Here is a 14,616-nt window from a genome sequence, read left to right as displayed (position 1 = left end):
ATTCCAAATTCTTCCTGGAGTGGAGACAGATTCAACAGGATAACAAAAGAAAAAGAATGTTAAAGGATGCCATTTTCAACAAAAGTAGGTGACAGGGATGCTCAGAAACTCTTAAACATGTGGGGCTGTAGATAAACTACTGGCAATAGCATGTCCAATGTAAGAGAAGCAGCAGTGTAGGAGAAGCATTGGATGGTGAAGGGGGAAGGCCTATTGAGATTACTATATAGTCACAGAAATGCAAAATAGTCAACAAATTGTTGTTTTTGTTCTGTTGATAAGTCATGTCAGATTCTTTGCAACCCCATAGACTGCAGCATGCCAGTCTCCCCTGTCCTTTACTATCTCCCAGAGCGTGCTCAAACTTATGTCCATTGAGTCAGTGATGCCATCCAACCATCTCATCCTCTGTTGCCCCCTTCTCCTCTTGCCCTCAGTCTTTCCCAACATCAGGGTCTTTCCCAATGAGCTGGGTCTTCACATCAGGTGGCCAAAGTATTGGAGCTTCAGCTTCAACAAGATTTATTCCAATGAATATTCAAGGTTGATTTTCTTTAGGATTGACTTGTTCCATTCCCTTGCTGTCCAAGGGGCTGTCAAGAGTCTTCTCCAGTACTACAATACAAAAGCATCAATTCTTCACCACTTGGCCTTCTTTATGATCCAATTCTCACATCTGTACATGACTACTGGAAAAACTGTAGTGTTGACCATAGGAACTTTTGTCAGCAAATGCTCATCTCCAAAAAGCAGAGGAGGACTATTTCTTGGTGGAAACCTGGGGAAATGTGTTTGAGGATATTCAGAACACTTTGATAGCCCTGTACAAGCTCTGAGTTGAAGATGAGTATAAAAGGCTGTGACATCACATAGTTAAGTGGTGGTCTAACTCCTTGTGTATCTCAGAAGTGTTCATCAAATACTACTTTCAGAAGAAGAGAGATTCACCCTGAGGGAAACTGTTGGATTTAGGTATCAAATTGAGCCAGAGTGAAAAACTAAACGGAGAGAGAGAAGGTGTTTCCATTGAAAAGGTCCAGAAGAAATGGGCAACCAATAGCAACTATCAACTCTACCACCTAGGCAACAGTCTTTTTTAAATATTATACCATAATAACAGGGACCACGGTTTCTTGGAATAATGATCACTTGTTATTTTGGGACAGGAAACATGTAAGATGAGCCTGAAATATAAATAGGGTCTTGCCAAAATTATATATAAACATATATATGTATGTATTAATATTAAGGCACACATAGATGTGCATATGTGTGCATACATATATACTTGCCTAATGTACATGTACAAATATATAATTATTTGCATATATATTTACATGTACACATGTCTATATACATTAAATAATAATAGAAGCAATAATAATAATAATCTTATTGGTCTACTTAGTGGTAATTAGGGCAGGCACCAACTCTTGACTTTGATAATTAGTCATTATAGAGAACAATGAAAATTCTCCCTGTCTTTCCTATGAGTACTATAAATTTCACGATAACCAAACAATCCTAGTTCAGGAAGAAAAGTTCTTATTTACAGAATAATCATATCTGTTGAATGTGAAAATAGTAAGAAAATATTTAAATTGCAATTTTAAATCCTTAGTAAAATAATTCAGACAAACATCATCTGAATTTGCTTATCAATTTTAGCCTCATTGAGTTTGGCATGCAACTCATATAGCCTCAATATATAGATGCAAAGGGAATGATGAAAGATTAAGCTTGATCTAACCAATCCATCAGAATTAAATTCCAGTCATAAGAAAAAATGGCAATAGAGGAACAGGCTAAATGACAGCATAAAGAAAGATATTCGAAATGCAGGATTTCCTATGCAATAACTTATCTGTTTCTTCAATAAACCAGAGACATGAAAGGAAATAGAAGAAAAGCTGCTCTGAATTAAAAGAGAGTCAAGAACTATAACAATTAAGATCACTGGTAAGGGGGTGTGGCAAAGATAATGGAGTAGGAAGATCCTAAGCTACTTCTTCGCATGGACACACCAAAAATACTACTATTTATAGAGGAAATATCAATGATAATAACTTAAAGACATGCAGAAAAGTTTTCCATAATTAAAAATATAAAGAAGGAACCACAATAAGATAGGTAGGAGGTGCAGAGACATGACAAACTCCCAGAGAGACAACCCTCAAATGGAAAAATCAAAATTGCAGAAGTTCTCCCCAAGGAATAAGCGGTCTGAGCCCAACATCAAGCTTCTTAGTCTTGGAGTTCTTCACCAGGAAGATAAAACCTCCAGAATGTCTGACTTTGAAAGCCAGTGGGGCTTATGTATGAGAGAGTTGGAGGACAAAAGATAGATACTCCACTTTTAAAGACTCATGCAAAATCTCACATGCTCCAAGACCCAGCGCAGAGGCAGTCATTTGAAAGTAGCCTGGGTCAGACCCACTTGCTAATCTTGGAAAGCCTCCGGGAGAGGCAGTAACTAACTGGGACTGTCCCAGGGTATAGACAACAGTTCAGTCGCTAAGTTGTGTCCAACATTTTCAACCCCATGGACTGCAGCTCACCAGGCTTCTCTGTCCTTCACCATCTCCCAGAGTCTGCTCAAATTCATGTCCGCCGAGTCAGTGATGCTATCCAACCATCTCATCCTCTGCTTCCCCCTTCTCCTTTTGCCTTCAATCTTTCCCATCCTTAGGGTCTTTTTCAATGAGTTGGCTCTTCACATCAGGTGGCCAAAGTGTTAGAGCTTCAGCTTCATCATCAGTCCTTCCAATGAATATTCAGGGTTTATTTCCTTTAGGATTGACTGGTTTGATTTTCTTTCAGCTTAAGGAACTCTCAAAGGGTCTTCTCGAGCACCATAGTCCTTTTTGGTCCAACTCTCACATTCATACATGACTACTGGAAAAGCTATTGCTTTGACTATGCAGATTTTGTTGGTAAAGTGATATCTCTGTTTTTTAATACTCTGTCTAGGTCTGTCATAGCTTCCCTTCCAAGGAGCAAGCACCTTTTAAATTTCATGGCTGCAGACACCATCCACAGTAATTTTGGAGGCCAACAAAATTAAATCTGTCACTACTTTTGCATTTTCCCTTTCTATTTGTCATGAACTGATGGGACTAGATGCCATAATCTTAATTTTTTTTTCAAATGTTGAGTTTTAAGCCAGGTTTTTCACCAATGATATAGACATTGGTGGAAACAGTTTTGGAGAGCTCATTCTATCATGAGGACACTAGTGCTGGCAAGTGCCATTTTGGAGTCTTCCCTCTTGCTTATTAATGCTGGTGGTTTACCTGCCTATTAGACAATTGGACAGCAACCCCTGGACCAACACCATCCAAGGCTAGCAGCCCATTGCATGGAAAACCAGCTCCCTGCCCCGCCCCCCCGCCTCCCACCAGTAGGGCAGCAGCCTCTACATGAAGTAGGGCCTGCCAGCCAACCAGACTGGGGTCCATCCCTGCCTACCAGCCACTCTCAGTAGTCAGCCCCACCACAACTGAAGGGTCCCTGCAGTCCATTTAAGGGGCTCCCCTAGAGCTGTTGGCACTGGTAAACAGAGGAGAGTGTGCTGCTGGGCCCCATAGGACATTTCCAATATAAGGCCACTTCCTCAAAATTGGGATATGTAAGTGATATACATAACACACAGATATAGAAACAGAATCCAGCAAAATGAGGCAACTGAGGAATATTTTGCAAATAAAGGAACAAGATAAAATTCCAGAAGAAGAACTAAGGAGTTAACAATCTCCCTACCTAAAAAAACTCAAGGTTAAGATCACAAAGGTGCTCAATGAACTTGAGAGAAGAATGAATGAACATGATGAGAAGTCTAATAGCAAGTTAGAAAGCAAAAGAAGCAAACAGAGCTGAAGACTATGATTACTAAACAGAAGAATACACTAGAAGGAATCAACAGTAGATTAGATTAAACAGGGAACAGAGCAGTGAACTGGAAGACAGAGTAGTGGAAAGCTTCTAAGTTGAACTGAAAACAGAAAAAGAAATTAAAATGAAGACAGTTAAAGAGACCTGGGGGTTCTCAGAGACCAGGGGAAAAAAAAAAGAGAGACCTGGGGATAATCACACTTACTATCTTATACACTATAGGGATCTCAGAAGCAAAAGAGAGAAGGAAAGGGGCAGAAAAATTATTGGAAGAAATAATAGCTGAATGCTTCCCTAACCAGGGAATGTAAACAAGTATTCAGGTCCAGGAAGCAGAGGATCACTCTCACACACACACAAAAAGATGAACCAAAGAGATCCACACCAAGACACATTATAATTAAAGTGGCAAAAATTAAAGATATAGAGAGAATCTTAAACACAGCAAGGAAAAAAGAACTACTTAAGTACAAAAGAACTCCCATGAGACTATCAACTGACTTTTCAGCAGAAACTTTGCAGGCCAGAAAAAACAAATAAAATAAGATTATTCTACAAAGGAGAGATAAGGAGTTTTACAGATAAGCAAAAGTTAAAAGATTTCACCACCACTAAACCTTCCCTGGTGGCTCAGATGGTAGAGAATCCACCTCCAATGCAGGAGATCTGAGTCCGATCCCTGGGTCGTGAAGATCTCCTGGAGGAAGAAATGGCAACCCACTCCAGTATTCTTGCCTGGAGAACCCCCATGGACAGAGGAACCTGACGGGCTACAGTTCATGGCATTGCAAAGAGTTGGACACAAATAAGCGACTAAGCACACAAGCCTATCTTATAAAGACTACTAAAGGATGCATGAGACAAGTGCTCAGGGCTGGTGCACTGGGAAGACCCAGAGGGATGGGATGGAGAGGGAAGCGGGAGGGGGGATCGGGATGGGGAACACATGTAAATCCATGGCTGATTCTTGTCAATGTATGGCAAAACCCACTACAGTATTGTAAAGTAATTAGCCTCCAACTAATAAAAATAAATGGAAAAAAATTTAAGAAAGAAAGAAAAGACAAAAAAAAAAAAAAAAAAAAAGACTACTAAGGGACTTCTCTAAGCAGAAAAGACCACATCTAGAAATACAAAAATTAGAAAAAGAAAACATGACTGGTAAAGGCAAACATATAGTAAAGGTAGTTGATCCACAAATTGTAAGGCTAGCAAAAGGTTGAAAGACAACAACAGTAAGATCACCTATATCCACAATATGTTGAGGGCAACACAAAACAGAAAGAGGTAAAATATAAACTCGAAATATTAAAATGGTGGCAAATAAAAATGGAGAGTTTTTAAAATGTGTTCAAACTTAAGAGATCATCAAATTAAAATAATCAAGATCATCAAATTAAAATAATCAAATACATATATATGTATATATGTGTGTGTGTGTGTATATATATATATATATATATAGCTATATAAATCTACATACAAGCCAAAATACATTTATGTACAAGCCAAAAATCTATTCTGGGTACACAAGCAAAGAAAAATGAATCCAGACATAATGCTAAAGATAGTCATCAAATCACAAGGGAAGAGAGCAGAAAAAGCAAAAAGAAAACTATGAAAACAAGAAAACGATGAACAAAATAGCAGTAAGTACATATCTGCCAATAAAAATAAATATGAATGGACTAATGCTCTAATCAAAAGGTATACAATGGCTGATTGGATTTAAAAAAAAAAGCAACTCACATATATGCTGCCAACAAGAGACTCACTTCAAATCTAAAGACACACACAGACAAAGCTCGGGAATGGAAACAGGTATTTGGTCAAATGGAAACAAAAAGAAGGTTGGTGGAGCAATACTTGTATCAGAAATGTAGATTTTAAAACAAAGACTTTAACAAAATACAGGAAAGAATATTACACGATGATAAAGGGATCGATCTGAAAGGAAGGGTAATTTCTATGCATCCAACATAGAAATATTTAAATAAAGAAAATACTGGCAGACATATTGGGACATATTGACAGCAACACAATTATAGAAGCAGATTTTAATGCCCCATTTACATCAATGAACAGATCATTCAAAAAGAAAATCAATAAGAAAGCATTCACTGAGTGAAACTTTAGACAAAAAGGACAAGAAAGATTAATCAATTCCTGATGCCCATTTCCAGTCAAATTCAATCCCAGCTGCAGGCAACTACAATCTGTTCTCTGTTTGTATAGATTTGTGTTTTCTGTGTGCTTTGTATAAATCAAATTTGGTGATATGTGGCTTTGCATTTGGCTTCTTTCATTTAGCCTAATCTTTTCAGGTCCATCCCTGTTGTAACATGTTCATTCATATAGTAACATGTTGTAACATGCATCTTTTATATTGCTGATTACTATGTATGTATATTCACATTTTGCTTATACAGCTACTAAACAATGGTCCTATTGTTTAATATGAACTATTTCAACTTTTTGGCTCCTGTGAAAAATCCTGCTATGAACACTTGTGAAAAAGTGTTTGAGTGAACATGGGTTTTCCTTTGTCTAGGGTGGATTCTTACAGTGGAGCTTTTGAGCCTTGTGATGAACTGAAGTTTAACATTTTACAAAACTGCCAAGTGTTTTCCAAAGTGGTTGCCCCATTTTACTTTCAAGTCAACAATGCATGAAAGTCCTACTTTCTTCTCCACATCCTCACAAGCACTTGCTGCCATGGGGGTCTTTATTATAAGCATCCTAGTAAGGGTGATACTCTCGCCTGGAAAATCCCATGGACGGAGGAGCCTGGTAGGCTGCAGTCCATGGGATTGCTAAGGGCACAACTCAAGGACTTCCCTTTCACCTTTCATTTTCATGCACTGGAGAAGGAAATGGCAACCCACTCCAGTGTTCTTGCCTGGAGAACCCCAGGGACGGGGGAGCCTGGTGGGCTGCCGTCTGTGGGGTCGCACAGAGTCGGACACGAGTGAAGTGACTTAGCAGCAGCAGCAGCAGCAGTAAGTGTGACGTACTAGCTCTCCACGCTTGTAATTTGCATTGCCCTAGTGCCTGGGCTTCCCAGGTGGCTCTGTGGCAAAGAATCCACGTGCCAGTGCAGGAGACACGTGCTCGATCCTGGGGTGGAGAAGAGCCGCTGGAGAAGAAAACGGCAATCCACTCTAGTATTCTTGCCTGGGAAATCCCATGGACAGAGGAAGCTGGTGGACTGCAAGCCATGGGATCCCAAAAGAATTAGATACAGCTTAGAAACTAAACAGCAACAGCAATCGTAGTGGCTAACAGTACTGAACATCTTTCCATGTGCTTAGCAGTCATCTGTACATCTTTGGTGATGTGTCAGCTTCAACCTTTTGAAAATTCTGAGGAAGAGGAATGTATATGAATAGGGCTTTCTTTCTGTTCATACATATGCGTGTGTGTGTGTGTGTGTGTGTGTGTGTGTGTGTGTGTGTGCATATATGGTCTTCCCTGGTGGTCCATTTCAGTTCAGTCGCTCAGCTGTGTTAGACTCTTTGCAACCCCATGAACTGCAGCACACCAGGCTTCCCTGTCCATCACCAACTCCTGGAGCCTACTCAAACTCATGTTCATCGCGTTGGTGATGCCATCCAACCATCTCATCCTCTGTCATCCCCTTCTCCTCCCACCTTCAATCTTTCCCAGCATCACAGTCTTTTCCAATGAGTCGGTTCTTCACATCAGGTGGCTGGTGGCTCAGATAGTAAAGAAGCTGCCTGCAATGCAAGAGACCCGGGTTTGATCCCTGGGTCAAAAGATCCCCTGGAGAAGGGAATGGCAATTCACTCCAGTATTATTACCTAGAGAATTCCATGGACAGAGGAATCCTAAGGATGTATTAATAGTTGAAATTATACATAAAATTTGAATTATATATGAGGTCCTATGATTCTGAATGACACTTTAACTCCTTCACTGCATCTAAGAATTTTTTCCTTTCCTTTTGCAGACCCAGCGAACTCAGCCCCATCCATACTGGATGGGTTTGATCACCGCAAAGCCATGGCAGGGCAGCGTGTGGAGCTACCTTGCAAAGCGCTTGGGCACCCTGAGCCAGATTACCGCTGGCTGAAGGACAACATGCCCCTGGAACTCTCTGGAAGGTTCCAGAAGACCATGACAGGGCTGCTTATTGAGAACACACGTCCCTCAGACTCAGGCAGCTATGTGTGTGAAGTGTCCAACAGATATGGAACTGCTAAGGTGATAGGCCGCCTGTACGTGAAACGTAAGTTGGATGGTAACTGGCAGTGGTGATGCTGTCTGCCAATGGTGGAGCTCTTGTTACAAGTTATCCCCTGGCTTTCTCTGTAGCTCCCATGAATCCTCACTCCATTTTAGCCCCATTTCACAGATGAGGAAATCAAGTCTTCAAGTGCTGGAGGTTACTCCTTGGAAGGAAAGTTATGACCAACCTAGACAGCATATTGAAAAGTAGAGACATTACTTTGTCAACAAAGGCCCGTCTAGTCAAGGCTATGGTTTTTCCAATGGTAATGTATGGATGTGAGAGTTGGACTGTGAAGAAAGCTGAGTGCCGAAGAATTGATGCTTTTGAACTGTGGTGTTGGAGAAGACTCTTGAGAGTCCCTTGAACTGCAAGGAGATCCAGCCAGTCCATCCTAAAGGAGATCAGTCCTGGGTGTTCATTGGAAGGACTGATATTGAAGCTGAAACTCCAATACTCTGGCCATCTGATGCGAAGAACTGACTCATTGGAAAAGACCCTGATTCTGGGAAAGATGCAGGGCAGGAGGAGAAGGGGACGATAGAGGATGAGATGGTTGGATGGCATCACCGACTCAATGGACATGGGTTTGGGTGATCTCTGGGAGTTGGTGATGGACAGGGAGGCTTGGCATGCTGCAGTTCATGGGTTCACAAAGAGTTGGACATGACTGAGCAACTGAACTGAACTAACACAGTTGGAGAGTCTGGGGCCACAGTATCCAGCTCCAAGATAACATTACCTAGCTGTTGAATTCAGAATGGCCCACCTGTCTGCAAATCAATGGAGAGAGATAAGCAAGGTGGTGCTGTCAGCACAGGCAATGGTGATCAGATCAAAGGAGTTGCCCTTGGCCAGTTGCCAGATTCTGCTTTACATTTCTAAATGGGGCTGTTATCACCTCTCTACAGGGCTGAATCTAGAGCAGTAATTATCTGAAAATTGGACTTGGATTCAAAATTAGAGATAATTTAGTCCAAGTTTGGTGACTATAGCTTCCCTAGGGGTCAGTGGTAAAAAATGTGAAGTGAAAGTCACTCAGTCATGTCTGACTCTTTGTGATCTCATGGACTATACAGTCCATGGAATTCTCCAGGCCAGAGTACTGGAGTGGGTAGCCTTTCCCTTCTCCAGGGGATCTTCCCAACCAAGGGATTGAACCCAGGTCTCCCACATTGCAAGTAGATTCTTTACCAGCTGAGCCACCAGGGAAGTCCCAGTAGTAAAAAACAAAACAAAACAAAAAAAAACCCACCTGCAATGTAGGAGAAGGCATTCTATCCCTGAGTTGGGAATATCCCTTGGAGAAGGAAATGGCAACCCACTCCAGTATTCCTGCCTGGGAAATCCCATGGACAGAGGAGTCTGGTGGGCTACAGTCCATACAGTCATGAAGAATCAGACACAACTGAAGAACTAAACCACAACAGCATGATGGATACATCTCATCTCTAACTGACCTGGAATGACCAATGTGAGGAAGCTGAAGGCAGACACAGAGGAAGAAGGGATGTGATTGCAGGGGCATGCTCTCTAATCTAGTTATTAAGCTTTAATTTTACTCATGCACAAACCAAATCAAACTGATTTTACTCAGTGTCACAGGCCCAGAAATGAGTGGTAGAACTTTGGTCAAAATACATGGCTATTAGTTACCAGTAGGATAATACATATATTTGTATACATAAAAATTTGATGAATTGAAAAGAGTATGAGTCTGGCATTTAACAGGGAGGCATTTTCTTATCCTGGCTTTTTTCCAACCTTATGCCTGTTTATGGAACCACCTCTTCAATGTCACTATGGATGTAGATGGCTTTAGCACAATACCAGCACAAGTGAGTCCATTTGAAACAAATATCCCAAAGATTGCCTGGAATCAGCTGTCTAGACTGAGTCCTGCAAATGTCATTCGAATGTGCTTAGGCTGATTTTCACTAGAAATGGAGGATAATGTCTGCACAATTATATTTCTGTGACTGAAGTGCCTTGTCGATGAAACAATGAAACATTGGACAACTACTGAGAATTACTCCAATGGAAGGTTCAAAATCACTTTTTGTGGCTCCTCAGTTTCTGCTGAATAAAATTTATATATTAAGATAGTGGTGAAAGCATGTCAAGAAAAACCTGTAAGGTCACATTTCCCATTGTTTTGCTTCAAAAAAGCTTACTTCCTGTGAAATCTAATTTCCTTCCCCCTACAAGCACTTCCTTCCCTAAAAGTTCAAGCCATGCTGCTCCCTCCACATGGAAGATGATTTTCAAATACTTGAATGTCTAAAACTCCCCATATTTCTAAGCCTGATGCAATGCCTTATTCCCCAGACATTCCCCATTCCCCTCCTGTTTTCTGCTCAAGGCTCAGAATAGTTTATTGCTTTCTCTGTAAAGAAATTTATCACTGTTGACATTGTAAATGACCCTGATGCTGAGAAACATTGAGGGTAGGAGGAGAAGGGGATAACAGAAGATGAGATGGTTGGAAAGCATCACCGACTCAATGCACATGAGTTTCAGCACACTCTGGGAGGTAGTGAAGGACAGGGAAACCAGGTGTGTTGCATTTCGTGGGGTTGCAAAGAGTTGGACATGACTGGGCAACTGAACAACAGTAACACATTGTAAAAGATATCTGTTCAGTTCAGGTCAGTCACTCAGTTGTGTCCGACTCTTTGTGACTGCAGGAATCACAGCATGCCAGGCCTCCCTGTCCATCACCAACTCCCAGAGTTTACTCAAACTCATGTCCATCGAGTCGGTGACACCATCCAGCCATCTCATCCTCTGTTGTCCCCTTCTCCTCCTGCCCCCTATCCCTCCCAGGATCAGGGTCTTTTCCAATGAGTCAACTCCTCTCATGAGGTGGGCAAAGTATTGGAGTTTCAGCTTCAGCATCAGTCCTTCCAATGAACACCCAGGACTGATCTCCTTTAGGATGGATGGTTGGATCTTCTTGCAGTTCAAGGGACTCTCAAGAGTCTTCTCCAACACCACAGTTCAAAAGCATCAATTCTTCGGTGCTCAGCTTTCTTCGCTGTCCAACTCTCACATCCATACATGATCACTGAAAAAACCATAACCTTGACTAGACAGACCTTTGTTGGAAAAGCAATGTCTCTGATTTTTAATATGCTATCTAGGTTGGTCATAACTTGCCTTCCAAGGAGTAAGCATCTTTTAATTTCATAGCTGCAATCACCATCTGCAGTGATTTTGGAGCCCAAGAAAATAGTTTGACACTGTTTCCACTGTTTCCCCATCTATTTCCCATGAAGTGATGGGACCAGATGCCATGATCTTAGTTTTCTGAATGTTGACCTTTAAGCCAACTTTTTCACTCTCCTCTTTTACTTTCATCAAGAGGCTTTGTAGTTACTCTTCACTTTCTGCCATAAGGGTGGTGTCATCTGCATATCTGAGGTTATTGATATTTCTCCCAGCAATCTTGATTCCAGCTTGTGCTTCTTCCAGCCCAGGATTTCTCATGATGCACTCTGCATATAAGTTAAATAAGCAGGGTGACAATATACAGCCTTGACGTACTCTTTTTCCTATTTGGAACCAGTCTGTTGTTCCATGTCCAGTTCTAACTGTTGCTTCCTGACCTGTATACAGGTTTCTCAAGAGGCAGGTCAGGTGGTCTGGTATTCCCATCTCTTTCAGAATTTTTCACAGTTTATTGTGATCCCTACAGTCAAAGGCTTTGGCATAGTCAATAAAGCAGAAATAGATGTTTTTTTGGAACTGTCTTGCTTTTTGGTTGATCCAGCGGATGTTGGCAATTTGATCTCTGGTTCCTCTGCCTTTTCTAAAACCAGCTTGAACATCTGGAAGTTCATGGTTCACGTATTGCTGACACCTGGCTTGGAGAATTTTGAGCATTACTTTACTAGCATGTAAGATGAGTGCAATTGTGCGGTAGTTTGAGCATTCTTTGGCATTGCCTTTCTTTGGGATTGGAATGAAAACTGACCTTTTCCAGTCCTGTGGCCACTGCTGAGTTTTCCAAATTTGCTGACATATTGAGTGCAGCACTTTTACAGCATCATCTTTCAGGATTTGAAAAAGCTCAACTGGAATTCCATCACCTCCACTAGCTGGGTTCGTAGTGATGCTTTCTAAGGCCCACTTGACTTCACATTCCAGGATGTCTGGCTCTAGGTGAGTGATCACACCATCGTAATTATCTGGTCTTAATTATGAATATGTTTGTTTTCCTGTTTGTATTTGTCAGCTTTGTCTGTAAAAGTTCCAGGTATGCCTCTGACACGCCCATCCTCCCTTCTGACTGGTCCTTAGTTTGGTCTCTCTTTTCCAAGTGGAAATGATGCTCTTGGAAATTCAGAATGTTTTCTTCTCCCCCCCCCCCCTTTTGTTTTCTAGTTTCAAATTCCTCCCCTCTGAAAACAGCCCTGCATTTGCAGGATCAGCCTCAGCCTCCTTGGGTGTCAGATGAGTGTATTTCCCAATTTTATATCAGATGCCTAGCAGGAGTATCCCAAACTGCTCTCCACCATCTCTGGCATGTAAATGACTCTGTTATCCTAGACTCCTTCCACCCTCACACCATCCAAATGCAAGCTTTAAGCCCCAGATCTTCTTGAGACTTCCCTTTCTAGATCTAATTCCTGCTGAGTCTTAGAGATTGTATCTCAAGGTCTTTCTCAGTTGTGCTCCCCACCTCCACCCTGTCCTAATTTGAGTTTTAATTGAGTCACAGCTAGATATCTGCAATGCCTCCTTGCTGACCAATTTTCCCACTATCATTTGTGCAACACAGTACGATCAGTCGATTCTCCTAAAAATGTGCTTGCTCTATTACTCAGTGGTTAAAGATTCTAGAAAGCTTTCTTTAGTTCTCTCTGTTCCTATTGTTGTTCAGTTGCCAAGTCGTGTCTGACTCTTCATGACCCCATGGACTATAGCATGCCAGGTTGCCCTGTCCCCATCATCTCCAGGAGTTTGCCGAAGTTCATGTCCATTGAATTAGTGAGGCCATCCAACCATCTCATCCTTTGTTGCCCTCTTCTCCTACTGCCTTCAGTTCCCTCTGATTTGATGCAAAGTCTTGAGGTCTACTATTGGACCCTTTGGGTTACCATCTTTATTCTCGTATTTTTCTTATGCATCTAAAAGACTGAACTCTAAAGACTTCACAATGTGGTGACTAATAGGTCAGTAATAACTGAGGCAAACAACTGATATCTGCCATTTACTTGTGTGGATTTGGTTAAATTCATATCTCTGAATAACCCTTTCTTCTTCTGTAAAGTGGAGATAACATGAAACTTGCAGGACTGTGGGGAGACTGACTTGACTAAGGTAACTTTATGGAACACGCTAGTTGTACCACAAGTGTCTTTCATTTTCAACTTCACTTATGAGTTTCATGCCATTCTTGGCATCTAAATGCTCAACAAATGCTTATGGCGTTGAACTGGGTTCATTCATTGTTGAATGAAAACATAAAAAGTCATGGATGAGAGTTACCACCTTGTCCAAAGCAGTTTGCCTCATTTTAAAGAAATAAAAAACCTTTCTCCTGGTCACACATTCTACAGCAATCTGCTTCCTTGTTCCACGGCCCTGTGCTGTTGGCCCTGGTGAAGCCACATGGAGGATATGAGTGAGTTTGTGTGTGTGAGACTAGCCCAGAGGAAGCCCATCTGTGCCACGTTGGGATGAGGCAGATAGATTTAAATATTCAACATATCGATCCTTGTTGGCTCCGCACATTGCTGTTCTTACTGTTAGTGGGTTAATACTCACATTTACTGAGAAAGGAATCTGACCAACACCAGTCTATCTGCCATACAGTGAAAGAAGGCAAGAAAAAAACAAAAGAAAAAAAAAGCCAACAGCAATGAGGGTGTTCCCAAACAAACTGAAATAGCACTGAAATAAGAACATACAGAATGTGGCCTTTTGTTTTTAAGGCTCCTTTTTAGCAATTATTGCAATGTCATTCCACACAAAAGCATTAGAAACCTAACAGTCTTTAACATGAAGCTCACAACTGAATATTTCAACAGAAGAGCTGTATACATTGTCATTTACATGGTAAAGTAGCTAACTGTTAAAAAGATGTTCTTTCTCAATCCCTCTCTGCCTTAACTCTGGGAGTATTACAGAGTATTAATGTATTTAGTATTAATGTAATCAGTATTACAGGCCTATGTAGTGCTATTTACAAGTACCAAATTAAGACTGTTTTGTTGTTGTTCAGTTGCTCAGTTGTGTCCAACTCTTTGCAAGCCCCTATGCTGTAGCATGCCAGGCTTGTCTTTCACTATCTCCCAGAGTTCGCTCAAACTCTTTTCCATTGAGTCAATGATGCCATCCAGCCATCTCATCCTCTGTTACCCCCTTCTCCTCCTGCCCTCAATCTTTCCCAGCATCAGGGTCTTCCCTAATAAGTTGGCTGTTCACATCGGGCGGCCAAAATATTGGAGCTTCAACTTCAGCATCAGTTC

The 14,616-nt window shown here is 41.3% G+C and overlaps 1 protein-coding gene across 1 annotated transcript in view; it reads left to right on the top strand.

Annotated features, from left to right (window-relative positions):
- Window positions 1-14,616, top strand: part of DSCAM (DS cell adhesion molecule) — a 667,745-nt gene that overhangs the window by 336,526 nt on the left and 316,603 nt on the right. Inside the window, exon 5 of the mRNA XM_065943286.1 lies at window positions 7,862-8,140. Coding sequence (XP_065799358.1) covers window positions 7,862-8,140 — 279 coding nt within the window. The remainder of the gene's footprint in view (window positions 1-7,861; window positions 8,141-14,616) is intronic.

Source organism: Muntiacus reevesi, chromosome 8, assembly GCF_963930625.1.
Source record: "Muntiacus reevesi chromosome 8, mMunRee1.1, whole genome shotgun sequence".
Lineage (NCBI taxonomy): Eukaryota > Metazoa > Chordata > Mammalia > Artiodactyla > Cervidae > Muntiacus > Muntiacus reevesi.
The sequence above is the reverse complement of the archived record's forward strand: the minus strand, read 5'-3'. Positions and strand labels throughout refer to the sequence as shown.